We start from the raw sequence: 17,455 nt of genomic DNA, 5'->3' as shown, positions 1-17,455 counted from the left end.
TAGTTTTGATGTATGAAAGTTGAAGTCAGTGCCTATAAAGCAAAGGATTGACAATAACCTGATATTTCCTGTAGTTGAATTTTTAGGAAGATGATTTTCACATGACTTTCAATTCCAGCAGTTGCTTGCTGTGGCTGCTGTTCTGAGTCAAGGTCACAGATTGGCTGATTTGGAGATGACGGTGTTGGGCTGGGGTGTACAAAGTTAAAAATCACATAATACCAGGTTATAGTGGTTCTGTTCGCCGAGCTCGGAATTTGTGTTGCAGACGTTTCGTCCCCTGTCTAGGTGACATCCTCAGTGCTTGGGAGCCTCCTGTGAAGCGCTTCTGTGATCTTTCCTCCGGCATTTGAAGTGGTTTGAATCTGCCACTTCCGATTGTCAGTTCCAGCTGTCTGCTGCAGTGGTCAGTATATTGGGTCCAGGTCGATGTGCTTATTGATTGAATCTGTGGATGAGTGCCATGCCTCTAGGAATTCCCTGGCTGCTCTCTGTTTGGCTTGTCCTATAATAGTAGTGTTGTCCCAGTCGAATTCATGTTGCTTGTCATCTGCATGTGTGGCGACTAAGGATAGCTGGTCACCTGGACAGGGGACGAAACGTCTGCAACACAAATTCCCAGCTCGGCGAACAGAACCACAATGAGCACCCGAGCTACAAATCTTCGCACAAACTTTGAATCCCAGGTTATAGTCCAATTGGTTTATTTGGAAGCACTAGCTTTTGGAGCATTGCTCCTTCATCAGGTGGTTATGGAGTATAACATTGGCTGAACTGTTACTTCTGCTTTGGGTGGAACTGTTGAAAAGACGGCTTCTTCCTGATTATTAACGGCAGAAAACATGACTGTCTCACCAAGTGATTTTTCATATATTCAGAATCGTTTCCAAATGAAGGGTGGTGTTAATGTTGATTCCTGTAGCCTGTGTTGAGATTTAACACCTTTGCAATTCACCCAGTTTGGTTTGGAAGTGGTGACCATAACACAGTTGAGGGTCTGTGGCATCCTGAATCAACGGACATTGTGATTCAATCTCTCCTTTTTTGTCACATGAAACCCAGAGACAAATGGCCTAGGGATTCCATAGTCCTTTTGTTCGCCCATCCTTTTAAAAAGGGATGTGTGAATTCCCAGCATGGTTGTAAATGCCCATATTTAATTGGATATTCGCCATCTCTCACGCAAGGGGCAAAGTCAGAAAATAGGACCTTAATGGTGAACTCGAGCAGTATGGGAATAGAATCTGCACAGTTGGAGTCATTCTGCATTGCAAGTCCCATTGTTAGTGCTAACCCTAACCCAAATCCATCCCGCCAAATTACCTAATTGATCCCCATAGTAGGTCAGTGAAGTGCACTCTCTAATTTTATTCTGTTGGCAAACTGACTTAACATTCTCAGTATAGCAATATTTAGTAACTCAATTGATAACCTGCCATAAAACTTTAGGCTGTGTCTTATTGAGAAGGCAAAGAAGTGCAGTGCAGAATGTTGCTTCCATTTTTGAATATGGCTTCATTCATGTCAACATTTTAGTTTCATCTGTGATAGAATCGGTTTCACCTAATATGTTTGTACATATCCATCCTTGAATACCTGTAGTTTCAAGATCATCATTTCTGGGTAGAGTTTAAATTCGCTTTTCCGATCTGTCATGAGTGTTTTGGAAAGAGTTTTGTATTTCCGATCACTATCTTTAACTGAAGGATCATAATCTAAATTTTCCTTACTTCAGTTGAAATTCTTATTTTTTTTTCCTTTTTCACTTATACTTTCTTTAATTCCTCAGCCAGCAAACACAAGCAATGCAAAAGTCTTGGCCAGTAGTGAGTTCTCTTGGGTTAAGGTCTCTTTGGATTTGCATTTGAAATATTAAATCTTCCATACCCTATATTCACCCCCAAAGGAAGTATTGGACTCCATTCATGCTTCATAGAATGGTTTGGGGTGCAGTTTTGAACTAATGGTGAGAAAATACAGAATGGCTTAATAGAAAGCAAGAGGTAACCTTCTTTGGAAAGTATTTATGAGGCAAGGAAAACAATTTTTTTTCTATGAATAAAAGTTTTTTTATATGTACACAGTATTTTGCATTATTTAAAATACAGAATAATTTGAATAGCAGTATTCCTATCCAACTTTTCTTCCTTTGAAAGCTTTTCCTTTACTTGCTATCATTTGTTGAGGTACTGCAGGTGCATATGATTATGCTAAGGCCATCTTTAATTTGTTGAAATTCCATTAGGTGTTCGCATGCTGGATGGTGATGTGACAGATATGGTGGAAGCAAAGTCTCTCAGTTTGAGCCCTCAGCACATTGACATCTACAGTGCCAGCTGGGGACCAGATGATGATGGAAAAACTGTGGATGGCCCAGCATCCCTTGCAATACGGGCCTTTGAGAATGGCATCAGACAAGTAAGGCTGCTGAACTTTTATGTGGAATTATTTGGCTGCTTTTCTGGCTTGCAACATCACTTTTTAAAAACAAAATCTACTCTCATCCTCCCCATTTCTTGGAGCTTTGTGGCTATGTGGTAAAGCCTGGCGTTAGGCCAGTGCTTTGATGGAGATTAATGATCAGATATTGTATGATTGAGCTGCTGGGATGTGCTCAGCATCATGTCCCTTTATGTTTTATTACCCAGTTTCATCATTTTTGCTTTTTTTAACTGGCTTTTGAGCTAGATCAGTTTGCAAGAGGCACAGACTTGTTCTCACAGCTGGGAGACTGGACAGCTCTGGAACTTTCCCTTTTTTTTAAAATTCAGGTTTGCTTGTGCTTGTCACTTTTTAAAAACAAAACTGTGAGGTGCGTGATTGGTCCATAAAGCCTTGAAAACTGTTCAAATAGAGCTGACAATTTAATCCTTTTTCAAGAGCACTAACACAATGAACAGTGGGAGTTTTGAATGAATTGAAGCTTAGCGATGTGTGTTCACACCCAAGATTTCTCGACACAGTGAATATCCATTCTTAGCTGGATATGTGAGATGGGGGGAGTACAGTGGAGGTGGAGGTGGTGGTGCAAAACAAGACTTCCAGCAAACTTTCCCATGGGAATGGTGAGCCATTGTTCAATCCAAACTTGCTTTTCTAAACCTCCTGAAGTTGAATATAGAATCAGACAGTAATTTTAAAAAATATTTTAGTGAATCATCAATTGGGCACTTTGAGTTTACTTAAATTTAATCATTGACAAATTGTTTTGTATAGTCAGGGAGAGTAGCATAGTGGTAATGTTGTCGGGCTAGTAATCCAGATGCCTGAATTAATATTCCAAAAATGATAAGTGAGATCCACCATAGCAGCTGGTGAAATGTAAATGTAACTAATGAATAAAAGCCCACTGTCAGGTTCTGGTGATCATGAAACAAGATTTCCCATTTACAAAGTAATGCTGACTATCAGTTCTTGCCACTCAGAATACATGTAAATCTGTCCCCTTCAAGTCCCCTGCAACAACTTACCAACCACTGACACAAGGCCACAAGGCTCTCCACTCTATAGTTCCTGGTTTTTCCTTCGAGTTGCTTTTAAATAATGCCCCCCCCCCCCACCCCACGCCCATTATCTACCTTCCAGTCTTCCGGCACCTCACCTGTGGCTGCCGATAACACACATCTCAGCAAGGGGCCTAGCAATCTCTTCTCTACCTTTCCACAAAGTTCTTGGAAACATCTGATCAAATCCTGGGGATTTATCTACCTTTGTGACCTCCAGCACCTCCTGTTCTGTGATATGAACTCTTTCTTTTTAAGATATCACTTTTTTTCAACAAGTTCCCTCGTTTCCACGTTCTTCTTGACAGAAAATACTGACACAAACTATTTGTTTGTTTAATATTGCACCCAGAGTGTCTGAGGCTGGAGGGTGACCATAGAGCTTTATAAAATCATGAGGGCGATGGGTAGGGTGAATAGCCAAGGTAATTTCCCTCAGGGTGAGGCCAATCCAAACCTACAGAAGATGAGAAGGAACAGATTTCGAAAAGACCTGAGGGGCAACTTTTTCATGCAGACTGTGGTGCACGTGTGGAATGAGCTGCCAGGCAAAGTGGTGGAGGTGTATATAATTTCAAAAGCATCTGAATGGGCATATGAAGGGTTTCAGAGGAACATGGCAAAATGCTGGCAAATCTGGTGGGTACAGACGATTGGACCAAAGGGTCTATTTCCTTGCTATATGATTCTGACCTCAATCAGAAATCAAGGATGCTTTAAGTTAGTTCTGAATTTTATTCAAGGCATATCAATGTTGGTGTTTAAAGATGTGTTAATGATGTGAGTCTTTGCATTAAACAGAGTGCTCAAATGCCCACTCAGGTAGATGCAAATATGTAACAATATTAATTTGAAGAATAAGGGAGTTCTCCTTGTACTTGCTAATATGTATCCTTCTAATGACTTGGTCATTAGTATGTGACAATTTGTATTGACGTTGTTCTTGTTGCCCTGTACAGATTGCCTGTTCTTTTTTCCTGTATTACAATGATTATTACACACTGAAAAAGCATTTCATCAACTGTGAAGTGCTTTGAGACATCTTGAGGTTGTGAAAAGCACGAAGTGGATGCAAGTTTTGTTAATTAAGAAATTTCAAGATTTTATATAAAACAAACTTTCATGCTTCCATTGTTTCTTTATATTGAGCCACCTTATTTCCTTATTTTAATTTTTAAGATGTGAATTAAACATTTTGAAATTCTCAAGAGGCAAATTAACCTGTGACTAATGACAGACTTCCATTTGCTAATCTTATGGAGTTCCTGTACAGCTGGCTAAAAGGTCTGTTGTATTTAAAACCAAATCTCAACTTTGAAAATAAGGTAAATGGAAGCATGTGTGAGACACCTGCAGTTGTGCAGCTGTGTATGAATGTTGCCTTCTGTCAGTCCTTCATGTTATACATAGACTTGATATGGAGTGGATCAAAGTCCCAATCAAAACTTAACATTTAAACTGGCTTGACTGTTCTTTTGTTGAGTGATATTTAGCAGATGCAGCTATCCTGCAATGTGGATTTCTTCGTTCTAGAAAAACCAAAAGCAAATTAATCTGCAATTGTTTGTAGGTCAAGTTGAAGAGAAAATTAAATTGATGATCAGGGCTTATGGAATGACATTGCTTATTGGTTGCTTTTGATAAGATATTAGAAAAGAGGCCAATAGAACAAAAAGCATAATGTGGGTGGTTTATTTGTTCTTGCAAATACGTTTGTTAAATAAATACTAGGAATTAATCTTCAAATTAGGAAAAATGATACCTGACATTGAAGCTAATAATAACTCAGACAGGAGCTGTCTAAACAAAATGGAAGACTCTATCAGAAAAAAAACCTTGAAGACATGATGGTTTCCACCTCAGGATTTTATGGGAAGCAGATGAGGAAAATGCAGATATAATGGTAACAATCTCCCAAAATAGTCTTGTCAGGAATTGTCTCTGTATTTAAAAATCTGCAACTATTACTTTATTTTTTAAAATGTTGAGATTGTCGATCAAAGAAATTATGGATTGCCGACCCAGCATACTTTAGGAAATTATTTAATCTATAAGCATAATGCCAGGGCATTTACAGAAGTTTCATCTGACTGGAGAGAGCCACAAGGATTTGTAAAGTGCAAGTCTTGTCTAATGAAGCTAATTGAATATATTGAGGAAGTAAGAATGTAGTAGATTGGAATGTCTACAAGTGTAGTTTTGTTTAGATTTCCAGAAAATCATGAATCTGGTTCTACATGAGACTATTAGCTAAGATTAAAGCTCATGGTATTCAAGACAAAACACTGACCTTATTGGACAGTAGAAGACAGAGAAGGAATAATGGATATGTCTTGATAGGAAGTAATGAATAGTATCCCATTAGATCTCTGCTGGGACCTCCACTAATTATTATTACTAGTGTCTTGGGCAACAAAGGAGAGAACCATGCATACATGTTTACTAAAAACAAAAAAAGTGGCATTGTAAGAAGTATAACTGCAAGCATAGAATTGCCAAGATAAATTGATACATATCAACATAAGTGGGCCATTCAGTCCGTCGAGCCTGTTTCACCATTTAATTCGGTTAATCATGACTGATCTCATCTCTGCCTCACCTCCACTTTACTGCCTGCTCTGCATAACTGTTCAACCCATTACTAATAAAATTGGTCTATCTGCTCTTTTAAATTTACTCAATGTCCTAGCATCCACCACACTCTGGAGTAGTGACTATCACAGATTCATGACCATTTGAGGGAAGTAAATTTCTTCTCATTCTCCATTATAAATCTGCTATCCCTTATCCTTAAACTATGATCTCTCCTTCTAGATTGCCCCATGTGAGGAAACATCCTTTCAATGTCTACTTTGTCAGTACCCTTTAGCATCTCTATCTTCTGTCATTCTTCCAAGTTCCAGAGAGTATGGATCTAAACTGTTTAATCTCTCTTCATAAAACAGACTCCTCTCTGGAATCTGTGACCTGTAGCAAGGGAGTAAATCAGAGGGAAACCTCTGCTTGACCTCAACCTCGCCAATCTGCCTGTAACACCTGCATTTTTTTCATGATGGTATTTGTAGGTGTGATCGCTGCACAGTCCTTGTGGTAACAGTCCCGTCTTCACATCAAGGATATTTTCTTTGGTGTTGCGTGGCATTCCAAAGTGCTAAACGTGATAGTTTTGAACAAATGTAGCGATTCAAACCTGGGCATCCCTGAGGCAGTATGGGCTATTAGCAGCAGAATTGTACTCTACCTCTAACCTCATTGGCTGGCATACCTTCCACACCACCATACTTCAAACTTTGAATTAACCCTGATTGATTTTATTTATTGTCACATGTACCAAAGTTTACTTTGTTTACAAGGAGTACAGGCAGATCAAAATAAGCGAGTATGTATAGATCGAAAGGATTTATTCACAGGTATACCAGTTACATTGCACAGGGCAAGCACTAGGCAAGATCAGCATTATTTGAGGCTAGACAGTCCATTCATCTTTCTAATAATGGCTGGGAAGAAGCTGCTCCTGTACCTGCTGGTGCGTATGTTTGGGCTCCTGTATCTTCTGCCTAATGGAAGAGGTTGCAGTGAATCATTAGTGGGGTAGGATGGGTCTTTGATGTTGGCAGCCTTTCCGCGGCACCAAGTCATGTAAATGAAGTCAGCGGATGGAAGACTGTCTTCCATGATGAGAAAGTGAGGGCTGCAGATGCTGGAGATCAGAGCTGAAAATGTGTTGCTGGAAAAGCGCAGCAGGTCAGGCAGCATCCAAGGAACAGGAGAATTGACGTTTCGGGCATTAGCCCTTCTTCAGGAATGGTCTTCCATGATGGTCTGGGTTATGCACATCACCTGTAGTTTCTTACAGTCCTGTGCAGAACAGCTGCCATACCAGGCTGTTATGAACCTGGACAGTACGCTTGCAATGTTGAATCTGTAGAAGTTGATGAGGGTCCTTATGGACAGGCCAAACTTCCTGAGTCACCTGAGGAAGAAGAGATGTTGACCTGCCGCCTTGACTGTCACACATGGGGAAATTCAAGATAAATTGTCGGTTATCTTCACTCCAAAGAATTTGATGCTCTTCACCCTCTCAACCTCTGTTCTGTTGAGGTAGATGAGGGCATGTTCTCTTTTCTTTCTGAAGCCAATGATCAGTTCTTTAGTTTTGCCAACATTAAGGAAGAGGTTGTTCTCATTGCACCATGTCACCAAGCCTTCAATCTCCCGTCTGTATTTTGACTCATTGTTAGATATTCATCCAACTACAATGGTGTTGCCAGCGAACCTGTAGATGGAGTTCATTTGGAATTTGGCAACATAGTCATGGGTGTATAGGGAGTACAGTAGGGGGCTGAGAACACATCCTTTTGGGGGACTTGAGTGTTATTGTGGAGGAAGTGCAGTTACCTACCTTCACTGATTGTGGTCTGGTTGCGATTTGAAAAATGCAAGAGGGCATGTAGGAGCAATAGCAGACATACTAAAACATGAGGTGGTAATCTGGTGAAGCTGGAACACTATTATTTGTATGCCGAACATGAAAAGCTGTATATGATAAATAGAGCTAAGCAATCCCACAACAAGTAGATGAGATCAAGGTCTGCAGTTTTGCTAGGTTCAGCTATGAATGGAGGTGGACATTTTAAATCACTAACTTGGAGGAGGAGGTGGCCCTGCTAATATCAGTTATCCTCAAATGATGGGGTAGCCCTGCACTTTAGTGCAAAAGGTAAGGCAAAAGCATTTGCAACAATCTTCAGCAAGAATTACTGAATAATTGAGCCATCTTGGCCTCTTGTTGAGGTCCACAGCATTAGACATGGATGTTTCAGTCAATTTGATTCGCTCCACATTTCATCAAGAAAATGTTCTTCAGGGTAGTGACATGGGTTCAACCTCCTTCAGCTGCTTCATCAATAACCTTGCCTCCTTCATAAGGTCAGAAGTGGGGATGTTCACTAATGATTACATAGTATTCGATAACATTCACAATGCCTCAAACACTGAAGCAGTTGTGTTACAAAGCAGCAAGAGCTGGTTAACATCCAGACTTGAGCCAATAAGTGACAAATAATACCTGTGTCAGGCAATGACCCACTTCTAATAGCAGAACATCTGGCCCTCTCTCCTTAACTTTTAATGGCAGTACAAACGCTGAACCTCCCCACTACCAACATCCTGGTGATTACCATTGACCAGAAAAGGAATGTGACCAATTGTGTAAATATTGTGGCAGCAAGGGCAGGTCAAAGGCTAGGAATCCTTCAGTGAGTAACTCACCACCTGACTCCTAAAAACCTGTCCACCATCTATAAGGCACTAGTCAGAGGTCAAATGATCATTGAATCCCTACAGTGTGAAAGCAGGCCATGTGGCCCGTTGATTTCACACCGACACTCCGAAGAGCATCCCACCCAGGCCCACCCTCATACCCTATCCCTGTAAACCTGCATTTCCCATGGCTAATCCACTGAGCCTGCACATCTTTGGATTGTGGGAGGAAACTGGAGCACCCGAAGAAAATCCACACAGACACTGGGAAAACATGCAAACTCTGCGCAGATAGTCGCATGGGGCTGGAATCAAACCTGGGTCTCTGGTGCTGTGAGGCAGCAGTGCGAACCACTGAGTCATCATACCCCCTGATATAATCTATGAAAAAAGCAGCCTGCTTGATTGGCAGCCCATCCACCATCTTAACCATCACTCCCTATGCTACTGATACACAGTGGCAGGAGTATGTACGATCTATAGGATGCACTATAACAATTCACCATGACCTCTGTGATAGCACCTTCCATACTAGCAAATTTTGCTGGTCAAGAGCAGCCAATGCACAGGAGAACTTACAAATTCAACACTTAGCAAACTGACGCGGAGATATGTTCCTTCATTTTCACTAGTTCAAAATCTTTGAACTGCCTTCTTGACAGCAATGTGGGTGAACTGCAGTGGTCATGAAGGTATCTCACCACCAACCTCTCAAGGGAATGAGAGATGGTTGAAAAAAACTGGTCCAGCAACAATGCCCACATTCCACAAAATAATACATTTTTAAAAATACATCTCACGTATTCATTAATTACCAAGAGGGAAACTTTTAGTTCATGGTTTGTTGTCAAAAATAGCTCAATGACACTTACATGGATAATCATCTTCTCCCTTCTGTTGACAATATTTACTAAAACTGTCACTTGTGTTACCATATACAAGATATGACCAGGAGTAGCAGAGTTGTTTTCACTTTGTGTCCAGTTTTTAAAAAGTTGTTCCTCTTGTCTTTGCTCAGTTCTCCTGCAATAACACTTTATTGTTGTTTCTATCAAGCTGATATGCAAAGGGAACATCGAACTGAAATAACCTATCACCATAGCAATTAATTGTCCTTTGCACCTTGCAGAAACCATTTTCTGGTGCATGAAACTGGCAAGGTAAATCTGTCACTGAACATTCAGACCATAAGGGCTGTGTATACTACCATGGAACAATATCTTAATGTTGACTCCTGAGATTAGGCATGTTAAATGTTCAATGTAGAGTTAACCAAAAACAGGTGTAGAAATGACTTTAAACTATTGCAATTCTTGTAGTGACGCCTTCTGAAACTGCAGCTTGCTAACTGATGAATTATTACAAATGATTTGTTGATAAGATTTTCTAACTGTAGTTCTGTATCATTATTATTGTCTCCCTTGCAGAAACTCATTGACTAGGGGCATAAAATGAAAACTTTGGCCTTCTACCCAAATTAAATGCCTTGCAATGTTGTTGCTTTCAATTCTTTTGCATACGTAGGTGGGAAATCTTGAAAGAAGTAGTTAACATTTCCCAAATTTTTGAATCGATATTTTTGAAGATGTTTTGGATATGAGTTTGTGATGGCTTCTAACATGTGATGTTGCTCTCTGCTGAGAGGAATTTCATTTCCCTGAAGGTTTTTAAGCACTTGACAGTAGCTTTTAACAGTCTTTCAGTGAAGAATTTACACTTAACATGTGCTGCAAAGGAGCTTGTGATTCTCAAAATCATCTCACCTATTTATTGGTTCTATTGTTCTTCTGGCTAACTAACATTGCCACTTGTCACAAGATGATTTGTGCAAAGAATCACAAAATGACTATAGCATATAAGGAGATGATTCAACCTGTTGAGTCGGTACTAACTCTCTGCAAGAGTAGTTCCTAGTAACTAGTGCCACTCCTCCATCCTTTCCCTGTGGACATCAAGATTTCTTTTGTTCATTGATAATCAATTTTACTTTTGAAAACCACCATAGATTCTATCTCTGCCACCAGCGAAAATATGTGAGCTGGCAAATGTGCAGATATTCTTTAATCAACCTGTGATGACCCAGCCTTGGAGCAGGTGGGACTTGAATCTGGGTTTTCTGACCCAGAGCTAAAGTCACTACCATTGTGTCACAAGAGCACAATGAGCTGGTGGTAGTGTCCCTGCCTGGGGCTTTATTGAGTTCAGTTGGCTGTCTGCATCATTGGCAAGGACCAACAGGTGGATCAGCTAATCATCCTTCTAGAGGGAATATTCTGCTATTTTTCTGAAACCCCAGCCTCTGTAGTCAATCCAGCATTTGGGCTAGCATGTTGGTTAATGCTAAGACCAAGATGTTGATCACTGTCACCAATTTAAAGGTCTGCTGCCATCATTCTCTTTTATTATTTCTTTTTCAAAATTCAAAACTGTGAATAGTTGAAGTTGAAAATACACAATTCTTGTCACCTTCTGCAAATTGCTACATACAATCATGCTCTTATTGGCAAGGTTTTATTCTACCCTCTCACCCTCTCTCACCTGGCATAATGCACTGCCAAATGTTTTCTCTCTGACAGTCAAACATCAATTACACAACAAAATCACGCAATTAGATGCATAACCAATCAACAAGACATTGAGCTTGGTATTTCAAAGTGACAGGTCTCCAATTCTGTCATTTTCTGATGACTTTGGATTGCTGATATCATCATGCAATATTTTATATGTGTATGGAGAGTTCAGCCTCCAGATTAGAGACCATAAAATCCAGCATTGTATACTTTATTGTTATTTACTGACAGGATATGGGTATCATTGACTGGGCCAACATTTAGTACGCATTCCTAGAAGACCTTGAAGATGGTGGTGAGTGGCCTGCTTGAACTGCTGCATATACTCTCAATGCCCTAAGGGTGGTGATTCTAGGATTTTGACCCCTTGACAGTGAAGAAATGGCAATATGTTTCCAAGTCAGGATGTTGAGTAGCTTGGAAGGGAACTTGCCAATGGCAGTGTTCCTGTGTATCTGCTGACCTTGTCCTTCAGGATGGTAATGGTTGTGGGTTTGGAAGGTGCTATCTATATTTTGTATACAATGAACATTTATCGGCACATGCCTTGATCTCCTTATGTGTGTGTTTATGGCTGTGTGGCACTTCGAGTACAAATATTTCTGTTCAAATGCTATTTTTGAAACTTTGCAAGTGTTCTGCAGTCTGTGACATTTGTCTCTTCGGGTGCATGCATGATCCTTTAATCTTGATTAGAGTTTGGCACAGAATGGATGCACTGGTTTTCAGACATATATGTGCATGTCAAAATACTTTTAAACTGCATATGAGTTAGGACATTTTGTATCTAAATAATTAAGTTAAATAAATTCAAAGGATAAGTATTCTACAAGCTATGTTAATTTCATTTTGAAATGAACTCTGGACATTTTGTAGAGAACTTGTATTATGTTTGTAAGACTTGTGACTAGAAATAACATTTTTGGAAAAGAAATTTTGATTAAACTAGTCCTTGACTGATAAAAATTTCAGTTTAATGCAGTATGTGTGATAATGATCCTTTGTATATGAAAGTTGTTGTTTTTTGGCCAGGTAGTTCAGATGGTAAACATTAGGACCAATGACTGGCCCTTCCTTGGTGCCCTTTCTTTCCCCTACTTGATGTGGTAGAGATGACAGTACTGTCACCATGCATTAAAAATATTTCTCAATGTACTTAAAGGGTAACCTGGGCAGTTCTACTAATATTGCTGAACATGGGTTTAGCACTTATGCATTTTTTTATTGCATGCCTAGTCTATAACCTAGGCATGCAATAAAATCAGATTTTGAATAACTGAGAAAGAACTTTTAAAAATACACTGAAGCATTTACTAATTTTATTAGGTTGCTTCAGCCAGTTTCTTAGGAAGTTCAATAACTAGTGCCATTTGCATTAAAAAAACAGAATTTGAAAATCATCCTTGAAAGGAACAACTGGTAATTGTTCTCATTGTTCTCATTAATTTGATCTGGCAATGTGACCACCTTTGTGGATCAGACTGACTTTTGTAACTTTTATTTTAACTTGCATCAAAGATTGTGGAAACAATTTGTTCTGGATGTAATTTGCACTTGCTGGTTTATTCTATGCTGGTTTGGTCAATTTATGCTGGTAGCAACTCTAGTCCAGAATAGCAATAATTCACTATCTGTTAAATTTGCTCGTGAGCAGGACAGCTCTGTAGGCATGGTCACGAGGCAAAGTCTCTTGCAGCTACAATTCAAATATTTGGAAAGATTGTGTTGCAGGTTTGATCTCAATGCATTTATATTAGTTTAAGGTAGGTCAAAACAATATGTGGAAGTCCAAGGAACCACTTGCTGGCATAAAAATGAGTGCTTTGGTGTTTACGCTTGTAGGTAAGATTATGCAAGTTTGGAGAAGATTTGTAGCTCAGGTTGAGGTTCTGGCTGTAAGTTTGCTCGCTAAGCTGGAAGGTTCGTTTTCAGACGATTTGTCACCAAACTAGGTAACATCATCAGTGACCCTCCAGTGAAGCACCAGTGTTATGACCCGCATTCTATTTGTGTTCAGGTTTCCTTGGGTTGGTGATGTCATTTCCTGTGGTGATGTCTTTTTCTCAGAGCGTGGTAAATGGGGTCCAAATGGATGAATGTGTTGATGGAGTTTCCGGTTGGAATGCCATGCTTCTAGGAATTCTCGTTCATGTCTGTGTTTGGCTAGTCAGGATGGATGTGTTGTCTCGGTTGAAGGGGTGTCCTTTCTCATCTGTATGTATCAACAAGCATGTCCACGTGGACCCCCTCTACCACCCTCTGAGGAAAAGACATCACAAAACCTTCCAGGTCAGCGAGAAAAAGTTCAGGAATGTTATTTAATGAGGCAAGTGCCAATCCATGACTGCTGCTGAAGTAAGCACAATCACGGATGTCAGTCTTCAGTAAATTCAGTACATTCTGCATAAAATGGCTGCACACTCTTGATACAGCTAAGACTCTGCAGCAGCATGTTGTTATCGAAGCTTAAGAGTTTGAAGACTTGCTGCAGAGCCAACTGTATGCCTAGCCAAATTGTTCCAGAGCTGGAACACTGGCAGTAGCTGCAAAGTGGAAAATTACCTGCACATATCCTGCCCACAAAAAATGGGACAATTTAATCTGTTTAATTAATGCTGCATTAGTCTCCTCACAGTGATAAACAAAGTGATGGAAAATGTTGCTGACAGTACTGTCAAGTAGCATTTACACAGCAATAACTTGCTTACCGAAGCTCTATTTGGTTTCTGCTGGGGCCACTTAGCTTCTGAGCTCATTAAAGCCTTGGTCAAAATGTGGACAAAACAGTTGAATACAGTGGTGAGGAGCATGTGGTCCCCAAAGTATTTGAGGTAATATGGTATCAAGAAGCCCTTGTGAATTTACTGTGAATCAAGGGGAAAAAATTTACACTGGCTGGAGCCATAACTTGCACAAAGAAAAATGTTGTGGATGTTTGAGACCGTTCATCTCAGTCCCTCCTTGTGGATGCACGAGTTCATCCAGATAGTCTCCAGGCTGAAGTCATGTTGGCTTGCTTCATTGAATAGAAGGAAACCCTCCTTCTATCATGAAGTCAGAAGCAGGATGTTTGCAATTGACTGCAATGTTCAATTTCATTTGAAATTCCCCAGATAAGATGATAATGCAGTTCATGCCTGCATTCACCACATTCAGGGCAGCATTCAGCATTGAGATGATAACATTCCCACCTCAAAAGTGCAGATCAAGGACCATTTCCAACAAGAGCGAAACTAATGATTACCCCATAACATTTTTATTACTGAATTCCCCAGCAATCAACATCTAGGGTGAATAAAAGAGCAGCTCATTAAGCTGGGAATTCTATGGCAAGTCATTCACCTAGTGATTCCCCAAATCCATCTTCTGTGTTTAATGCTCAAGTAAGGAATGCAAATGAATACCCTCCACATGCCTAGATGCATATAGCTCCATCAATACTCCAGACACTTGATATCATCCAGGATAAAGCAACTCACTTGATTGGATCGAAACGACCTAACTTAAACATTCACTTTCTCCCAACACTGGCATGCCATGGCTATGATGTCTACCATCATGCACTGCAGCAACTCAACAAGATTTCAATGGCAGCACATTCCAAACCTGTGTCCTATACCATCTAGAAAACAAGGACAACGTGTGGAAATGCCACTGCCTACAAATCACATCACACTGACCTGGAAATATTTTGCTGTTTCTTTACTTTTCCTGGGTCAAAATCCTGAACTTCCTTGAATGTGATTGACGTACCAACACCGTATAGACTGCAGTGATTCCAGAAGATGCCACCTTCTCAAAGGCAACTGGGAATTGGCTATAAATGCTGATCTTAACAGTGACATCCATGTCTTATCTCCTGAGCAAAACAATGCTAAATCTAAATTGAAATTTGACTAGATCACACATGGGCTACTGTATTCAATTCAGATCACCATATTATTAAAAATGGATATAGAGGCACTGGAGATGACACAGAAAATGATTACAAGGTCATGTCTATGAGAGAAACATGATTACTCTTGAATCTACAGAATTGTAGAATAGTTTGTAGAACACATTGGATCTCTGTGCCAGCTCTCTGCAACAGCAATTTGGTGGCTTCATTTCCTCTTCTGTTTGCCCATTAACCTCGCACTTTTTTTTCTCTTCAGGCAATGATCCAGTTTTGTTTTGAAAATTATAATTGAATTTGCACCCTTCTCACTTTGGCTGATCCTAATCACTAACCGTATTAAATTTTTTCCTGTTGCTATTGCTTGTTTTGTCAGTCATTTTAAATTGATATCCTCTGCTTCTCAGCCCATCAGCTAATAGAGCCAATTTCTCCTTAACCACGCTATTCAAAGCCCTCGTAATTTTAAATACTTTTGACAAATCTCATCGCAGCATTCTTCTCTTCATGGTCAACAGCTCCAGTTTCTCCAATGTATCCACATCACTTAAGTTCCTCTTTGCTGGAACAATTCTTGTGAATCTTTTGTGGAGTCTGTAATGTCTACACATACTTTGTAAAGTTTGGTGCCCAGAATTGGGCACAATACTCCAGGTAAGGCTGAACAAGTGTTTTATGTTTGTAATAAGTACCTCGCTTTTGTATTCCATATACCTGTTTTTAAACCTCAGGATTGGGAATGCTTGATTAACTACAACTCTTCCTGCATGAATAGAAATTCTCCTCTTTTGAAACAAAAGGTAGTCTATTAAACACCTTGAAAAAAATCGTGATCAAGTAGATACAGAGAATGTTTTCACTTGTGGTGTAGATCACAGCTAGGGACCATCAATTATAGGATAGTCACCAAGGAATCAAATGGCAAATTCAGAAACATATTCTTTACCCTGAAAATTGAGAATGGGGAGCTTGCTACAACATAAGTGCATTAAAGACGTTGTCACTATTGTACATCAAACATTTGGTGTTGTGTAACAAGTGTTCTTGATCGCCAATAACTTAGAAACTAAAGGGATTATAATAACATAAATAATGAGCATCAAATATGATAAAGACTTTGGCTGCAGTCAACTGTTTTAACACTTTTTTTCTGCTGCTTGTAGCAGGAGATGACCTTTGGATTTTTTTATTTTAAATCTCTACCAAATGCTGTATCCATTCTGATGGATATCTTTTATTAATCTTTAATCTCTTTTCATGTCTGAAATTTTCTATTCCATGCTATGTAAAATTGTTATACCTGACCAACATTTGATCCTTACAATCTTTTTTTTACATTTTCTTAGTGATAACCCCAACACGTAGTTTTACACCATAAAGCAGCATAATTTGATCAACACAGATTTACGAAGAGAGAATTCGTAAAGATCAATTATGGAAGACCATTTGTTAAGTTTGAAATAGTGGATTCAAGATAATTCTTGAATTGCAAGAGAAAGGTATTTGCACCATAGCTGATCCTTGTACTGAAAAACTAAAACGTAAGGAGAAATTGGAGAAACTTAACTTGAAACATTGAAAGACTATGATCTTTCAGTGTAATCTTGTACCACGATGAAACAGTGCAGAAAACAAAACAAAATGAGTGTTGGACATGGGGACTCTTATTTAAACAAACTAAAGGTTTAGGACTGATATCAGGAAATGCTTCACACACGTCACATGAAGTGGTTTTCTACATTGGGTAGTGAAGTGAAAAACCTTGAAATTATTTTTAAAAAGTAGATGCCTGATTTATGAACAAGGAACTCTCTCATTACTGTAAGACTGGGTTGAGTGAGCAGCCTCCCTCCACTGTAAAGTTCTATGTGAGTGGAAGGAGATTTATTTATTAAAGTGCTAAAGCATCATCAATTTCAAATATATTTTTGATACATTGAATAAATGAACTTTGCATAAATAAACTGATTCTATTTTAAAGTATTATAAAGGTTTTTAAATTATTGGATTATGTATATTTGACCAATTGCCAGACCTCATTGTGTTTCTTTTGTGCCTATAACCTCCAAGCCATCACAGAAGTAAAGCAGGTCTTGTTTTGATGCTGTCTGTTTCACTAAAGGATATGTGGGCACAAGCTGTAGTTCAGAGAACTGTGTACCAATAAGCAACAACTTGTAATTAGATTTGATCAAAGAGATATAAAGCACAGAAACAGACCCTTT

At 39.3% G+C, this 17,455-nt stretch overlaps 1 protein-coding gene across 4 annotated transcripts in view; it reads left to right on the top strand.

Moving 5' to 3' along the window:
* Positions 1-17,455, top strand: part of pcsk5b (proprotein convertase subtilisin/kexin type 5b) — a 371,873-nt gene that overhangs the window by 135,022 nt on the left and 219,396 nt on the right. For all 4 annotated transcript variants that reach the window (XM_043712351.2, XM_043712341.2, XM_043712369.2 and 1 more), the window contains exon 7: positions 2,246-2,418. In XM_043712351.2, coding sequence (XP_043568286.1) covers positions 2,246-2,418 — 173 coding nt within the window. The remainder of the gene's footprint in view (positions 1-2,245; positions 2,419-17,455) is intronic.

This window comes from Chiloscyllium plagiosum, unplaced genomic scaffold (genome assembly GCF_037043375.1).
Source record: "Chiloscyllium plagiosum isolate Xiang-an unplaced genomic scaffold, Cpla_swu_hap1 HiC_scaffold_2, whole genome shotgun sequence".
Classification (NCBI taxonomy): Eukaryota; Metazoa; Chordata; class Chondrichthyes; order Orectolobiformes; family Hemiscylliidae; genus Chiloscyllium; species Chiloscyllium plagiosum.
The sequence above is the reverse complement of the archived record's forward strand: the minus strand, read 5'-3'. Positions and strand labels throughout refer to the sequence as shown.